At 43.2% G+C, this 16,898-nt stretch overlaps 2 protein-coding genes across 3 annotated transcripts; one reads left to right on the top strand and one right to left on the bottom strand.

The window, feature by feature from the left end:
* The first annotated feature begins 9,002 nt into the window (after positions 1-9,002).
* LOC144709217 (Protein kinase superfamily protein) lies at positions 9,003-14,218 on the top strand. 2 transcript variants are annotated; one of them, XM_078582674.1, is made up of 5 exons: positions 9,003-9,167; positions 10,311-10,686; positions 11,652-11,743; positions 11,825-12,298; positions 12,895-14,218. In XM_078582674.1, exons 2-5 carry the CDS (start codon positions 10,315-10,317, stop codon positions 13,829-13,831), a joined length of 1,875 nt encoding a protein of 624 aa, XP_078438800.1. In that variant the 5' UTR covers positions 9,003-9,167; positions 10,311-10,314; the 3' UTR covers positions 13,832-14,218. The 2 variants fall into 2 exon arrangements, with proteins under 2 accessions (XP_078438800.1, XP_078438801.1); XM_078582675.1 differs by having other exon boundaries at positions 9,161-9,249.
* Positions 14,219-15,470: 1,252 nt separating this feature from the next.
* Positions 15,471-15,911, bottom strand: LOC144709053 (cortical cell-delineating protein-like). Its single transcript, XM_078582459.1, has one exon. The coding sequence runs from the start codon at positions 15,909-15,911 to the stop codon at positions 15,471-15,473; it is 441 nt and encodes a 146-aa protein (XP_078438585.1).
* Between the last annotated feature and the right edge of the window lie 987 nt (positions 15,912-16,898).

Genomic DNA, 16,898 nt, shown 5'->3' with positions numbered 1-16,898 from the left:
CATGAGGTGTGCCTATACCCCACAGGCTGGAGACTCAAACTTTCGTTTGATTAAAGTGATATGTAATTAATCTATATGATCATAAAGATAATAATTTGGAAGGCCAAGAAAGGTTATTGGGCCTCTTGCGTCATTAACTAGACTAACACATGGGGCTAAAAGTCACATGGAAATGATCTTGTAGACATTTGAAGATATACTTAAAGTTTAAAGGGTTTTAGGAAAAATTCTGACTTCGCATAAATAAAGGAAGGCCGTGTATGAAATTTTATCAAGCCAGAATTGGTGAAGGCCCTACCCTTCTTCTTCACTCTTCCCTTAGCTCCTCTCCATGTCATATGTGATCAGAATGGTGTAACGTCAATGGTGGAGTGAAAACGTGGCTCAATGAGATGGAAAGAGAAGATTCTAGGGATCACGAGGATACATCTAGAGAATGGACATGTGAACAGCTCAATTTTCTCTCTCCAAGAATGGAGAAATCGCATATTTGATATGTGCACATGTGATTTGATCAAGAGTTTTGAATGTCGTTTTGATTATGTTTGAGGTCTTCCCCATGAATCATTTAGGTTTCATCCCAATGAGAGCCCAAGAACCCTGCATATTTTTACTAAGCATAAATTTCCATTGTGATGGGAATCGAGTGAAAATCATGTTTGCTTTATAAGGACAAAAAGAAGATTATACGAGGGAGGTTGGACAATGTTAACCAAGTGTTACTAATATACGATGCCTGGATTTCAGATAACAACTGTGCATTCTTGGAGGTGATTGTGGATCTGGTAGAAACAAAGTGGAAACTATATGATTTAGAGCTCAACATAAACCAATTGAAAGGCCCACACACTAGGGATAACATGAGGGAGAGTGTCCTTCACATTTGCAAAAAGTTTTGAGTAAAAATCAAAGGTATGTGTCACATGCAAGATTATTATGTCATCGGTTCATTCTCCATGCATGAAGTAATTCTAATGCCCAATGATATAGGTGTGCACGGTGACCACATACAATGCATCAAATTAGAGGACAATGATGACTATTCTTTACAGAGAATTGAAGTCACTGAATCCACATCAAATAAGAGGGCGCGTTATTGACACGTAGACTACTCAACCTTGTAGTCTAAACCAGGTTGAGCAGTCTATGTGTCACTGACACACCCTCAAAGCAGACCAATTTTTATCACACCGATAATCTTGAGTATAATGATAGGGACCACAGAACACAATCAACAACTATAGCTTGTATTCCTTAGGGATACTATATTTTTTCTCAACATGAGTATCACTACAATATGTGGCTCAACGCAGCAAGAAGATCACTACTCGGCATGGTGCAAGCAGCTTGGAATGCTTGACTAGAAGAAAACACCTTTGCCTACCTAACAAGGTTGAATTCCACTTACACCATGCCGGTTCCCAGCATCAAGAAGAGCTTGGTTGATAAGGAATGGCATTGAACATGATACAAATACTACTCTTGGTTGACACGGAGTGTGAACTGATTAATGATTTTTAGAAATATTTCAACCTCTCAATAGGCCTAAATCTCGCTTGCTAGTCAAAGTTGCCAACATCAAAAGTAATAACAAGACATTTTGATAATTTCATACAACATATCATAGATGCGGCACTTTTCCAAGTCACTTGTGCCATCTCAATGTGACAGAAGACATTCATGTTCAATACTTGTGCCATGATGAACATGAATATGAGAAAGTATGCATCAAATATCACTTGCAACCATGCCTTTACTATTGTCGTACTTGTTGGTTCCTCTTCATGTTGTTTTAGCTTGGCTAGGTTACACCCAAGGAGGGGGTGAATTTGGCTTTTTAAGTTTTATGTTTTCAATTAAGCCTGATTATGTTGCCTTAGACTTATCTAGTGTAGTAGAGTTGAAGGATATAGAGGCATGGACTTTTATACAACTTAGGGTTAGTCCCTAATTCCTGTCCTCGAGATATCCGACCTGGAGTTTGGAAAGTTCTTAACCCAAGTTTAATGCCCCTCATGCAAAGATACTTGGAAATAAAGATATAAGGATATCAAATCACGAAAAAAAATGAAGAAAAATCAAGTCATTGACCCCCTTGGTCTTGTCAAATGTGTGTCTCTTCCACCTCCTCACATGCCTTTATCCCTTAGGCATCTTAGCCTGGTTCAAAAAGCATCCACTACTTTTTAAACTATATCATTAATTCAAGTAATGGAGCTAAGGAATAAACATAGGAAAGTAAGAAGTAAAGTAAAGTTTCAAAAAAATATCATTCTTATCCCAAAGTCAACTCTATGACTTTCCTTACGGTCAACTGTTTTAGTGGGTCAAACCACTTTTAAATTCACGTTAGCTTCAATCCACTAGCAATCACCTTTTTGATTTTTTTGACAAAGACTATTGATGCAGGATGACTAGAGGGAAAGGGATGGGATATGATGGATATAGGATGTTGGGCGACAAAGGAAGGGTAGGATAAAACAGACCACAAATAACACAGTCGAGTTCAAAAATTAAGTCCGGTGAAAATACTGATGGTGCAGCCCCTTTCCTCGTCGAGGACGGGAGTAATGTCTTACAACCACCGTGGTGATGCAAAGCACCAAAATCAATAACTTCAAACGGGCGATTCGCTTAGAAGGCTCAAAATCCAAATCTAATCCAATGGCGGTGGATGAACACTCGAAGAATATTGGACGAAGAACACAGCACCAAAGAGTGTAGGAGTACCTCGACACTTAATAGTGCGTGAAGAGGTTGCAGGAATTCTTAACGCGTCGTTGGCGGGACGATTGACATGCGCTTCGACAAGGTGTCGTGGATCCAACAGCGCGGTCAGTTGGCAGGGGGTCAAGGGGGGGAGTCGCCCCCTTGCGGGGTGCGGGGCAGCGCCCCGACACCAAAACCGTATGCGCGGGCGACCCGTGGCAACGAGGGCGTTCGGGGGCACGCCAGGCACAAGCAAACGGGGCACCGCTGGCGCAGGCGGTCGGGCGCGTGGCGGGCGCGGGTGGCCAAATGCAGGGCGGGCGCTTGTGTGGACGAGCGCCTGCGTGGGACGAGCGCTTGTGCAGGCTGGCCTGGCACGGGGCAGCGGCCTAGGGCACATGGTGGCTTGGGCGTGGGGCAGCGGCCAAGGGTACACGCGGCCAAGGAACAGGGGTGCCGAGGTCGGAGAGCTGGGCGCACGCAGCCGGGGCGCAGGGCGGTGCCCTAGGGCGTATTACGCGATGGCGCCGGCGACCAGAACAGGACAGGGAGGATGGGGCAAGTCTTCCAAGAAGAAAAACTTCAATTCTTGAAATAAACTCGATAAATGTTTCTTGCAACATTGGCCTACATATAGGCCTTGGAGGAAAGAGAAAATACGAGAAATGACATAAAATAAAAGTGGACGACGTGTAATCGTGTCACGTCAAAGGGCAGTTCTGGATCTGTTGTTTACGACGTGTCATGATGCGTGACGGGGCATGTGTAGGTGGAGACGTGACTGATGCCGGTGCATTGACTTGATCGTTTTCAGGCTGGTTCTGTTGCTTATGTTGGCGACGACTCATGATGCGGGACGTCTCGGATGACGTTGGCGGCGCGTCCGAAGTTGGTGCGTTGACGTCATCTCCACCAACTATTTAATACAAGGCCCAGTAATGTGCAACTTGAATGGGGCCTAATAAAGACTATAAAGTCAGCCCAAGAACATCTATTTTAATTAATACATAATCACTTAAGTAAGAGTCCTCTTAAAGATAATGGTAATCATCCCGATAAGAATAAATTTGGTTCTTGGCCTCAATAATTTATCTTCTCAGATGAGCCCAATAAATTATACTCTACGATCTGCCCACTAATCACTCTTAAGAATAAAATCCCCTTTCTCTCTCTCTCTAATCTTCTCCCTTGAACCACGTTTTCCTCTCTTTTCCTCATCAAATCAACCATGTTCTCTCTTTTTTCACTAGTTAATCCTCAAAAAAATTCCTCCAATAATAGATTAAACCCACTATTTATTTCATTCCTTTCTGTTCACTTTGTTTTCTATTTCTCTAGCTTTGGTTCCCCTTGCAAATCCTACTTTTCTTGTCCTCTTTATATTCTCTATGTCTATCTATTTTTCCTCTCTATGTCTATGTATTTCCTTGGTTGTCCTCTCTTTATTCTCTTCAAAACATTGATATGTCATTCTTCCTAATCAATTTTAGTGTGGACAAACAAATTTGTACACCTTGGTTTGAAGATGAATTCACGAAGAGACTCTTCCTTCTCCTATCCTTTGATCCTTCTTTTCCTTGCTCACTTCCCTATCTCCATGCCAAGTTCCTATCCAGTAAATGAACTGCACTTAAATTGAAAAAATATTCCAAACAAAGACCACACTTTTGTACCACAGAAAGTAGTGCCAAAGAGTATTTTTCTCTCTCTTACCAAGTAAGGAGTTTGAGGGGGCCTTTTTTAATACCCTGGAGAATAATCTAACATGTCCCAAGTTATTTTATCGTGCCCAAGTCATCGCATAAAAATAATATAAAACTGCTAATGAGATTGAAGTGTTGTGAACGCTGAGGATGATGTCAATGATGATACCAAGGAGAAGGACAAGGATAGCAAAGAGGGCCCAATGATTCATTGTGTTTTAACTTTTTATTGGTTATAGAAGATACATCATTTGCGCACTTCATTCATTATTGATGGGAGACATGACAAAACCTATATTTTTTGAGAAAGCTAAATTTAGATACTCATATTTATTGGATATTTATAGGATAGTCGATGTCTTTTATGTTCCCATTGATGGAAATATATGTGGCCGGCAAGCCAATCACACATTCCACATCTCGTTCCATATTTATTAATAGAACATATTCATTATAGTGCACGTGTGATGCATATAATGAAGTCCATGAATACATGATCGGACTTAGTGAATTATGATGAGATCGTAATACGGAGATCACTAGTCTTTAAGCATGTGTTCTAAACATTCCTATTCAAAGGATACACGAGAAGGACATCGAAGCATCCAGATAGAATAGCACTATCTAGCCTCATTTATATGATGAGTATGGCCGGTCCCGTAGCCATTAGTGTGGCGACACTAAGGATAGATAGTGGGTGCTCTTTAGTGGAAAGAGTTCACTGAATTGATCCGTACGAATCACTGAATGGTATAATACCGAACTGTCAATCAGGTTGATTCACGTCACGGTTGTGTAAGTGGTCCTTAGACCTGAGACACCAAAGACGTCTTGTGGACGGACGGTTGTACTTTGGCTATGGCCAACGAGTCTCTAATCATGGGATTCTAAACGGTCTTAGTTCGGGTGCATCAAGAAGTACACGAAGGCGATTGAGTGGTCAAGATGGGATCGTCCACCCTTGGTATAAGAGGCGACAGCTCAAGGAAGACGATGCAATGAAGTCCTTGGCCAAGGCAGTGAAATATCAGAAAAGAGTTCTCCGATGATTTCCGAATGCATCAGTTCTAACTCGGATGACCGATTAGGGTTTGACAGTTGACCATTCCCTAAGTTGTCCAATGAGCGTCAAGTGGATGAGGGATTATACATACACAGTAACCGATGATGAACAGGTTCCATGAGTGAGTCGATACACACTCCTCTGTATCTTCTAGGACACGAGGTGTAGCTTGGCACCCCACGTGTCGGAGTCTCGACCTATCGATTGGGTTAAATCGATCCGACATTAATTAATCTATATGATGATATAGCTAATTAATTTGGAAGGCCAATAAAGGTTATTGGGCCACTAGAGTTGTTAACTAGACTAATACATGGGCCTAGAAGGTCACACGCAAATCGTCTTTTGGACGTTGGAAGATATACTTAAGTTTTGGGGGTTTTTATGAAAAATACCCACTTAGTATAAATAGGGGAAGGCCCTGAACGAAATTCACCCATGCCAGAATTGTTCAGGGGCCTTCCCCTTCTTCTCCACTCTCCCCACACCCCCTCTCCACCCCTGATGTGATCGGGATGACATAACGACGCCGACGGAGATCGAACGGGGCTCATCTACAAGAAGGAGGAGATCCGACGTGCCAAGGATCGCGTGGATACGTCTAGAGGCTGCACACTTGAGCAGCTCGACTCGTCTCACTCCAGGATAGAAGAAATCACGAATCGGATTCGTGTAAAGGTACGTCGTTTTAATGGTTTTGTTGATGCCGTTCGATTCGTAATTACGTTTTCCGCTGCGCATCGTTTTGTGTTGCTCATCCATCTCAAGGCCACAAGAACCCAACACCCATAACTTAAGCTTCATCTCATTTCCTATACTCAAAGTCAAAGATTATAGTTGTAATTTGAAAGTTATAAAATTATCATTAAGAATTCATGTATGTCTAATTGATAAGCATGAAATTGTCATTGCATACATGCATAAAAATGCTATTCTTAGATGATAAATCAACATTAAAATATGCATTTATGCCTATCTTAACATTGAATACCGCATTTATATGAATTAGGTGTTTTAATCCCTAAATGCATCATTTTATGCATATTTATGTGTTTATTTTTATAAACTAACCCCATTTGACTTCTCTGAAGTCAAAATGGTTCATTCTCACAATTTTTATGACCACCGGATGCAAGGGATATGTAAATTGTTTTTGTATGGACGCAACGACAATGTAGAGAGGAGACGGACACGCAGTTGACTCGGGAGATTGATCAGTCAAGTCATCCAGCATAGACAAAGTCTCCCAATTCAGTTAAGTTCAGCTCGAAATGAGTGTGGGCCATCTGATCACCGGATCCATCTCTGGATTTAGCTCCAACATCCAATCCTAATTCGTCAATCAAGGAATCGTGGACCAGCCCATTGAGCCAGTTAATTCGTCATCCAATCAGGCGGTCTACCGTTAAACCAGGGAGAAGTAAAGAAACGGACAAGGGCGTGCCCATCGAGGGTGTAACCCGTGTCTCATTTCTGTTAGATCGTTAGATCTAACGATCAGTAGCTCACGATAACCCTAAGGAGGCTCTTAAGAGTCTACCCTGGTTTTCTTTATGGTTGTCTTTGGTTTTTCGCTTCTCAGCATCAGGCACCCAGAAGGGGAGAAGAGAGTCAAGATCCACCCTCTCCATTGTTGGATGCACGGAGAGCGTTGCGGAAGTGAGAATAGCTGAAGGACCTTGATTGTTGCAAACCAGACATCGGCCTGCCTCGGACTGGCTTCAATTGGGATTTGTGTTAACGTTTGGATTCAGGATTTCTCTGTAATTGACTCCATGGATAGTGTAAGGTTACCTTAGTAGCTTAATTGAATAGGTTGTGTTTCTTCAGTGCTTTGCAATTCACTGTCAACTCCAATCAACCCCAATTGCTTTTAAATCAATTCTACTCAACCAAATCTCCTACTACTTCTATTTCTTCTCTACTCCAATAGCAGTCATTAAACCATAGTACTCTCTATTATCAAAACTTCTGCAATACACCTAATTTTCCTTCTTGCACCTCGCGACCCTTCTTTTGCATAATCATAAATTCTATCATCAATCTCATTTCTTCTCTCTACATCTTTCTTTCTTCATCCTTCATCTTCTTTCACATTCTAATAAGTATAATTAGACCTTTCTCATCTAAATTGAAATCATCTAAACTCATTACCTAGGCTCCCTGAGGATCGACCCTTGCTTATTTACTATACTAAGTGAGGATAAAATTTTATTGCTTGATGCTCGAATCACAACGACAACGTAGTTAAAATAAATAGGAATCGAGTTCATCACTAATATCTGGTTTTTCACAATAATATTTTATTAATAATTTCAAAGTTATCTAATAAGTATTAAAATTCATGTCTACTAAATGTCTGATATTTATAAATTATTTGTTAATATTTCATTGGTATCTCTATATAATTCAATATTATCTGTAAACTGTTGGATATCAAGAATATACATGTATTTCCAAAGTGATAAAGCTATTTTTAAGGTCTACCTTCAATATTTTGTAAAAAATCAATTCACAGGTAATGTACTATAGAAATCAAATGTTATTGAGCTATACAATAACATAAGTCATTCCCCCAGCACTTGTTTTCGTGTAGTGTGTGGTGAAACATGTCTGCCATTAAAAATGGGGACTGGTGGGATCAAATTTCTATGTATTGAAATTATATGGAATTTGGGGTCTGTTTACAGTAATTGTGGAATATAAATATACGGGTCCCCTCCATCCTCATAATTCATATATTTATGTGCTAGAATATCATATTTGTATTTTTACAATTTTTTCTCTTTTTTCCTGTCCATGAGTCTATTCTGTGATTTTTCATGAAATGAATTAGTTGGTTTTTTATATGAATCCAATATTATTGAGTCTTTTTTAAAAATTGTACAATGTGGTACTAATCAAGATCATTGAGTTTGAGATAAATTGCATTGACAATGACTCATTAACCAGTTTTTCCATTTTCACACTTAGTGAGAATTTTCCCAACGCAACACAACCATCTCTAACATGTCTTTCTCTTGGTCTTCCCTACCCTCTTACTTTAAGTTGTTCTTAGGCCACTGTATGCCAGACTTTTTACACCAATTTTAAGTTAAAAGGTACTTTGTAAACTATCTTCAATTTGTTTTAACCACTCTACTAGTGAACCATGATTTGTTGACCAACGGGGATACAAACAAAGTGACTTCTTCTTCTTGGAATTACCCTCTTACTTTAACTTGGGTTGGTCAAGCCTTCACACTAATTAGGCTTTAGTCTAAAAACAAAGCTAGATGAATTATTATTTCTTTCTCCAGGCGAACAAATCATGATTGACCAAAATAAATAATATTCAGGGGGCTGTAATGCCTCATTATTTACATATTATCGTAGATAATAGGGCAAAATGGATAACTGACACGTCATCATTGACGTGGCGGGAACGGACTGTATCCCATGCGGCGGACCGAGAAACGTAAATATCAGAGTTGTAGGGGTTTAAATACAAATCGACAAGATTCTTCTTTCTTCTCCGTCTCTCTCTCCACCTTTGGTTTTGTTCAGACGCAATCTTAGAGAGAGAGAGAGAGCTAGAGAGAGAGAGAGAGTTTTGCTCTTAATCCTTCCTGCTATTTGGGTATTTGGGATTCTCTCTGTCACCGGTATAAAGCGGGATTGTCGTGGGTTTTCTGAGGAGCTTTTCTCTACAGGTAAGCTACTGGAAAGTCGTCTGTTTTTTGCTTTTCAGGAGCACCCATAATCTCTTTTCGTGTTCTTGTAAGGAGAAAGACTGTAAGTAATTTGAGCAAGTAGAATGAGATTTTCCCGTGTTTGAAGTTCGTATTTCCAATCTGAATTCGGTTGCTGGGTTTTTTGTTGCTCTGTGGTTTGGCTTGTCTGATTTTGTTCTTCCTCGAAAGACGAAGAACCTGATTTTGGAGATTTCTGCCGGGTAGAAATCAGATCATCTTTAGGCTCGATAATTTTACATTGTGAATTTGTGATTGATTTCATGTCCTTGCTCACTTCTTCTATTTTACACTGTTTCTAACGTGGCTGCTACAAAGTTTTTCCATAAAAGCCTTTCGCGGCTTTAGATATGGTTGTCACGTTTGAGGTAATCTTATTTAGTTAACTCGGTTCACGGACTTCCCTGCGAAGTCGATGAATGATTTTAAAATTTTAATTCTTTTAGTCCTGAACATTGAAGAAAACGTTAAAATGTGATAGTTTCAAAGTTTTTTAATCAAATTGAATCGGAAAATATTCCTAGGATCCGACTGAAACAACATTACTCTCTGTTTTCCGCATTATCTTCTTTTTTGTCATTCCTCTACTTAAAACTTAATCGTCGTTTTTCATCCTTTTCCTTGCCTTCAAAAATTTTATCAAAATTTCATGATGCTTGCACATATTGGCATCCAAAAATATTTTTCGGATCCTCATTCAACGCAGAACGGACACATCTGAACATACTAAACAAGATTTCTCCCTGCTTTTCATTGAATCTTCAATTTCATCATTCTTGTACATCTTGTTTAATCTTCTCTCTCTTCCTTTTCCTGGTCCGAAAATTGGATTGGTATCGTCCATGGTCTAAGCTTCGATGCATCACTGTTCTGTCGGGTGGCTGTCCCTGAAAAGAAGAAGAAAAATCCAACTTATGGGAAGAACCTAGATTCCATATTTGATATGGGACGATATAGATTTTTTTCCCCGTTCATACCCATCCAATCAACAAGTTTTCTTTTCTTGGATAGTTTTGTTTTTTGATGAATTGCGAGAAGTTAACATATCCTCATTATAAATATTTCATCAAAATGTTGTAATGTTTGTTCCTTCTTGGTCTCCAGTAATATGACGTCGGAGCAGGTGTCCATGTCTCAACCTCCGGCTGAGCCCTTTGAGTATATGCTATATGAGGGGGATCCTGACCATTTGAAGACGATTGTGTCCAGTCCCAGGCAGAAGAGCCCCCGAATCAATCCCGATGTGTTGAAGCTGATGCACCGGATCGGGCGTGGTCCTTTCGGTGATGTCTGGATTGCAACATATCACCTGTTCAGCAAGGACTACGATGAACACCATGAAGTTGCCGTCAAGGTCCTGAATTCCTTCAAAGAGGACCAGATTCCCACCTTCCTCACCAGGTTCGACCAAGCTTTCGTTAAATGCCAGGGGATTCATGGAACTTGCCTCCTTCAAGGTGTCTCCGTGAAGATGGGCAAGGCAAGCTTCCCTGCTACTTTTTTTAAACACACTCTCTTGAATGGAGTCTTTTATGGCTATCAGTTTCTTTTGGAGATAGTCTTTCATCGAAACATCAGAACCATAATTTTCATTGTTGCTTACCCAAAAGTTGAACCTAGGCAACTTTTGCGTTTCTTAGCCTTCAGTTTCTTTTTAGTTCTCAGTAGTAGAGGAAGATGTGCTGACCAAGAGAGAGATATAGAGTGTGCATGTGTGTACGTCTCTTTCAGTGCTAATTGACTTTGCATCCCTCTCCAAGCTCTTGTTGTGATCTGAATGCCCACTTTCTTACCCTAGAGTTTGATGATATTAACTATGAAGTGAGTTTTTTAATTTCTTCTTTAAGGGTCTAGTCGGTTGTGGGCTGAGTGAACTGGGGTAGATTAAGGGAATTAGAGCAGGTGGTTCAGTTCAAGTTGGAATGTACAGAGAGAAATTGGAGACTAAGGGAGAGAGGTAGAGCATCCCTGTCAATGCTTATCTTCTTTGATATTTGAATTCTCAATAACAAAAAGGGAAACTGACGGATCAAATGATAGAAGTCCCTGTCAGCTTCAGTTACATTAAAATTTTCTTTCATGGAGACTGGGAAGGTAGTCTTGTAAGGGTAATTTCTGTCGTTTCAGCCCACTAGGAGAATTTTTGGCTTAGATAGTTTTCCTCTTCAAACATTTGTGGCCCTCTCTTTTGGAGGACGGCCAAGAATGTTGAACTGATGTTGAAGTCCCATGTCGGTTAGGCCCTACCCTTTATGATTGTCTCTTGATCACCTGATCTTCAACCGGTTCCCCTCTAAATTGATCCTTCCCTAGTCTCCAATCAATTCCTTCATCGCCTCCTCTCTCTGACCCTCTGAAAAAACCCCTCTCGTCCTGATAAGAACTCCTAAGTTTTTATCAGGGGACAAGACTCTCATCCGGGTCATATTATATGATAAGTTGCAGGTCTGCATTGCTATGAAATTCTATGAGGGCTCTGTTGGTGACAAAATGGCCCAAATGAGAGGAGGAAAGCTCCCGTTAGCTGATGTCTTAAGGTGCCCCCGCCTTGCCCTTCAGTGTTTCCATCTGCGCACCGCTAATATCAATGTGATTAACTATTTGATTTCTTCAACCAGGTACGGTATTGACCTTGCCCTGGGGATCAAAGAGCTTCATTCCAGGGGTATTCTTGTCCTTAATGTGAAACCCTGCAATGCACTCATAGACCAGGATGATCGCATTGTGCTTGGTGATTTTGGGATTCCTCTTCTTCTTCTTGGGCTATCTCCAGCAAGCCCAGAGCTGGTGCAGAGGCTGGGAACCCCCAAGTACATGGCTCCAGAACAGTGGGAACCTGAGGCCCGCGGGCCCGTAGCCGTGGAGACAGACTCATGGGGACTTGGCTGCTGCCTAGTGGAGATGCTCACTGGCTCAAGCCCCTGGTCTGGGTGCTCAGCAGAGGAGGTACAGCGCTGTGTCGTTCTTAACCAGAAAAAGCCAGAGATCCCTGGTGGGCTGCCCCCCCTGTTTGAAGACCTTCTCCACGGTTGTTTCGAGTATGATCTCCGTGAACGGCCTTCCATGGGAGACATCTTACGTGTCCTCCAAATGTAACCTCTAACCTCTATGTCATCATTTTTTTACTCATGAGTTTTTCTTTACTTTTTGAGTTTAGTCTATCTATTTTAAATACAAGATTTCCATCATCACGATGCATGATTTTGGAAGTCTTCTTTTCTAATTAATGACCTGTCATAGGATGCCGAGTAAGCATGTTGCATAGAGTTTTCAAAGTGTTTCAATAACATGACATGCATCATCTTTACTACGCACTGGAACTGTACCACCACTTGCGCTATCAACTGTAATCCTAAAGTTATGCTTACCTCAGAAAGTCCAGCGGAATTTGCAAATCATAACATAAAAATGGATGGCTTTTTTCTACTTGTTGAGATCTATCCATTCGAGAAACAAGATTTCTCTCGTCATGATGCATTATTCAAAATACTCCTCTTTAGGCATCGGTATGTTCTAGGATGAATAAGCTTGATGCACAGAGTTTTCACTAATTGTCTAATAACAGGAGTAGGCATTATCCTCGTTCCCATTTACACTCACTCCACTTCCAGCAAAATCCCAACTTAATCATGCTTATATTAGCAAATCCTGTGGAACTTCCCCTCAGTTTGTTTGTTGAAATTGACAGCTGCAAAGATGAAGAGATTGGCGGTAGCCGGGGGACGAGGACGGAGAGGATCCTCACAGACTGGTCGCTGTTGAAGGACCAGCTCCAGATCGGCGACGTGGTGCGATCTCGAAAGCCCAGGAACAGCCACCGGCACACCAAGATGCTAGTTCCAGAAGGCACTGTCGTTGGTGTGGACGGCAGTGATGGCAATACTGCCACCCAGGTGGTCGTCCGTGTCCATGGTGTCCATGGGCCGCTCCGCCTGCCCTCTACAGCCCTGGAAAGAGTTTCTTTTGGCTTCGCTGCCGGAGATTGCGTCCGGATCCGTCACCCGCCTTCCGGCATCTCTGCAATGGGCATCCTGCACTCTGTTGACCGTGCTGGCAGTACCACTGTTGGAGCTGCCGGCTCGGCTGTCCTCTGGCATGGCAGCTGCTCCGACCTCGAGATGGCGGCACCCGTCCACTGTGGCCAATTCGTGCGGCTCACCGTCACTGCCTCACGGTTTGCCAGGTGGCCGGCGCGGGTGGACGGGTCGCTGGTGGTGGGACGAGTGCAAAGGGTGCTGCCGAATGGCTGCCTGGTGGTCAATTTCCCCGGCCTGATCGCCCTTGGCGGCGGCGCAATGGAAGTGGTGGCCGACCCTGCAGAGGTGGAGGTGGTGAGCTTCTCTGGCTGTAAGGGAATTGCGGCCAAGTACAGACATCTGGAGGATTATCATTGGGCGGTGAGGCCGGTGGCGGCGGCAGCGGGGCTTCTGGCGACGTTGAAACTGGGCTTCACTGTGGCGAAGGTGGGGAGAAAGAAGCCTGACCAGCAGGCAGCAGAGAGAAAAGGGGAAGGGCAGGGCCAGGGAAGCAACCCAGCTTGGCTGCCGCCGCCAGTGGCAAATATCCTCTTCAGGGAAGCCGCCTCCTCTCCGGCTGCTCCGTCCACTGCTGCCACCGTGAGGTGAGCTTATGTCATCTCGTACACTCTCCACTACTTGTCCATATCTCCTTGGAGCTCACCTCTTTCTCTCTCTCATCTCTCTCTCTATACTTGTCCATATCTCCTAGGAGCTCACCTCTTTCTCTTTCTCATCTCCCTCTCTCTATACTTGTCCATATCTCCAAGGAGCTCACCCTTTTCTCTTTCTCATCTCTCTCTCTATACTTGTCCATATCTCCTAGGAGCTCACCTCTTTCTCTTTCTCATCTCTCTCTCTATACTTGTCCATATCTCCTAGGAGCTCACCTCTTTCTCTTTCTCATCTCTCTCTCTCTCTATACTTGTCCATAGCATAGGGGCTTAATTCTCTCTCTTTCCCTGCCAATATAGCTTCTTGTTTCACAGTGTGTCATATCTCACTCTGCATTGCTGGAACGCATTTAGTTGGAAGAGAGAAAATTTGGAACGTTTTCTATTTATTCTATAGAGAAAGTTGAGAGAAAGTGAGAGTGAGCTCGAACTAGGGACACAGAGAGAGAGAGAGGGACAGACTAAGACAGAGAGGAGAGAGAAGAAGAGGAAGAGATAGAGTGAGAAGAAAGAGTAAGATATGAAGAGATAGAAAGAGAATGAAGAGTAGAAGATGAAGAGACAGAAGCATCTTGATTATAATATTGAGCAACAAAGGCCATATTCCTGGACGACATTACTGTACTATTTTTAGTGCTTAGTGAGAGCCCTCGGACGAGTCTTGATTGAGGAAAAGTCCCGTCGATGGTAATCAGTATCGACCGTTGGACTAGGTGTTTCGGTATTTAAATGCGATCATGCTATGTTCCTTGGATTGTCAGTGTGCAGGGGTTACGTGGGTAATATACTGCTTTATTTGCTAAGTTGTTCCAGGACGCGTTGCAAACTTGCAACTTTATTTTAGAGAGACGACTCTGGGGGAAGAGAGCGACTCCTGTGTCGTCACGTGGATTGCACAAGTAAAACACTAGTGAAGGAATAGAGCACAGTTGAGAGAGAGAGAGAGAGAGAGAGCGAGAGAGAGAGAGAGGGAGGTAGGGAAGGGAAGGACAATGGAAACTGAGAGGAGAAGAGGGAGAGAGAGAGAGAGAGGTCAAAGGAAACTAAGAGAAGAAGGGAGAGAGAGAGAGAGAGGTCAAAGGAAACTAAGAGAAGAAGGGAGTGAGAGAGAGGTCAAAGGAAACTAAAAGAAGAAGGGAGAGAGAGAGGTCAAAGGAAACTAAGAGGAGAGAAAGAGAGAGAGAGAGAGAGGACACTGGAAACTAAGAGAGGAAGAGAGGGAGACAGAGAGAGAGAGAGAGGACACTGGAAACTAAGAGGAGAGAGAGAGAGGACACTGGAAACTAAGAGGAGAGAGAGATAGAGAGGACACTGGAAACTAAGAGGATAGAGAGAGAGAGAGAGGACTCTGGAAACTAAGAGGAGAGAGAGATATAGAGGACACTGGAAACTAAGAGGAGAGAGAGATATAGAGGACACTGGAAACTAAGAGGAGAGAGAGATATAGAGGACACTGGAAACTAAGAGGAGAGAGAGAGAGAGGACACTGGAAACTAAGAGGAGGATAGAGAGAGAGAGAAAGAGAGAGAGAGAGAGAGAGAGAGAGAGAGAGAGAGAGAGAGAGAGAGAGAGAGCTAGGGGAGGGAAGGACAGTGGAAAGGGAGAGGGAGGGAGAGGCCGCAGCCGAGGATGAGCTGGATGACGACTGGGAGGAAGAGCGCGATGCTCAGCAGCTTGGCGCCGATGACCGCGCAGAAACAGATAGCCGCGTCGACCCCCGTCAGACCCACTATCAACGGGCAGCACCTGCCCCGCGCCTCGCTCCCCACCACCACGCCCACCACCACGCTAAGCGCGTCCACGCACCCCGACAACTCCCCCTCCGCCATCGGGCAGCGCCGCGACGGCGGCGGAATCCACCCTGTTGGCGGCGCGACCGGCGGTGTAATGGGCGGCGGCTTGGTCTTGGGAGGGTGCTTGCACTTGGGAGATGGGCGTGACGGGCACTCGCAGGCGACGCCCATCAACAGATTGGAAAGGAGTAAGAGTGTAACAACAGGTTGGTTCACCGTCATTGCCTGCTCTAAAGGGAGAGACTGAGAGAGCGAGATAGATTGGATGATAGACACAGACGGAAGAGAGGAAGAGAGTGAGAGCGAGGGAGAGATAGAGAGGAAGAGAGTGAGAGAGCGAGATAGATTGGATGATAGACAGAGAGAGGAAGAGAGAGAGATGGAGAGGAAGAGAGTGAGAGCGAGGGAGAGATAGAGAGGAAGAGAGTGAGAGAGCGAGATAGATTGGATGATAGACAGAGAGAGGAAGAGAGAGAGATGGAGAGGAAGAGAGTGAGAGCGAGAGAGAGAGATGGAGAGGAAGAGAGTGAGAGCGAGAGAGAGAGAGATGGAGAGGAAGAGAGTGAGAGCGAGAGAGAGATTGAAATCGAGATTGATAGACAGAGAGAGGAAGAGAGAGAGAGACCAAGAGAGAGAGATAGAGGGATGAAGAGAAAGAGATTGAAAGATAAAGAGAGAGAGAGAGATGAAGAGAAAGGTAGACAGATAAAGAGAGAGAGAGAGAGATGAAAAGAAAGAGATAGACAGATAAAGAGAGAGAGAGAGAGAGAGAGAGAGATGAAGAGAAAGAGATAGACAGATAAAGAGAGAGAGATAGAGAGATGAAAAGAGAGAGATAGAGAGATGAAGAGATGGAGAGATAAAGAGAGAGAGATAGAGAGATGAAGAGATGGAGAGATAAAGAGAGAGAGATAGAGAGATGAAAAGAGAGAGATTGAGAGATAAAGAGAGGGAAAAAGATAGAGAGAGATAGAGAGATAGAGAGACAAAGAGAGAGAGAGAGAGAGAGAGTGAGCGCGAGAGTGATCGATAGACAGGGAGAGGAAGAGCGTGATACACAGAAAGAGGGAGAGAGAGCGAGAGAGAGAGAAGAGGAGATGAATATCAGTGAGCAGAAGCAGGGTGACTATTTATAGTGTGGAATGGATGCATGGAGGCTATCTTGGTAATCCATGGAGCTTCCAGCGCATTGACTGAGAGCGTTGTCCT

The sequence above is a fragment of the Wolffia australiana genome, chromosome 11, assembly GCF_029677425.1.
Source record: "Wolffia australiana isolate 7733 chromosome 11, ASM2967742v1".
Taxonomy (NCBI): Eukaryota; Viridiplantae; Streptophyta; class Magnoliopsida; order Alismatales; family Araceae; genus Wolffia; species Wolffia australiana.
This window is presented reverse-complemented; position numbering and strand designations above follow the sequence as displayed.

Coding starts and splice junctions, on each gene's coding strand:
- LOC144709217 (XM_078582674.1), top strand. CDS start 10,315: ATGACGTCGGAGCAGGTGTCCATGTCTCAACCTCCGGCTGAGCCCTTT. Junction 10,687..11,651: donor TCTCCGTGAAGATGGGCAAG/GCAAGCTTCCCT, acceptor GATAAGTTGCAG/GTCTGCATTGCTATGAAATT. Junction 12,299..12,894: donor ATCTTACGTGTCCTCCAAAT/GTAACCTCTAAC, acceptor TGAAATTGACAG/CTGCAAAGATGAAGAGATTG.
- LOC144709053 (XM_078582459.1), bottom strand. CDS start 15,911: ATGACGGTGAACCAACCTGTTGTTACACTCTTACTCCTTTCCAATCTG.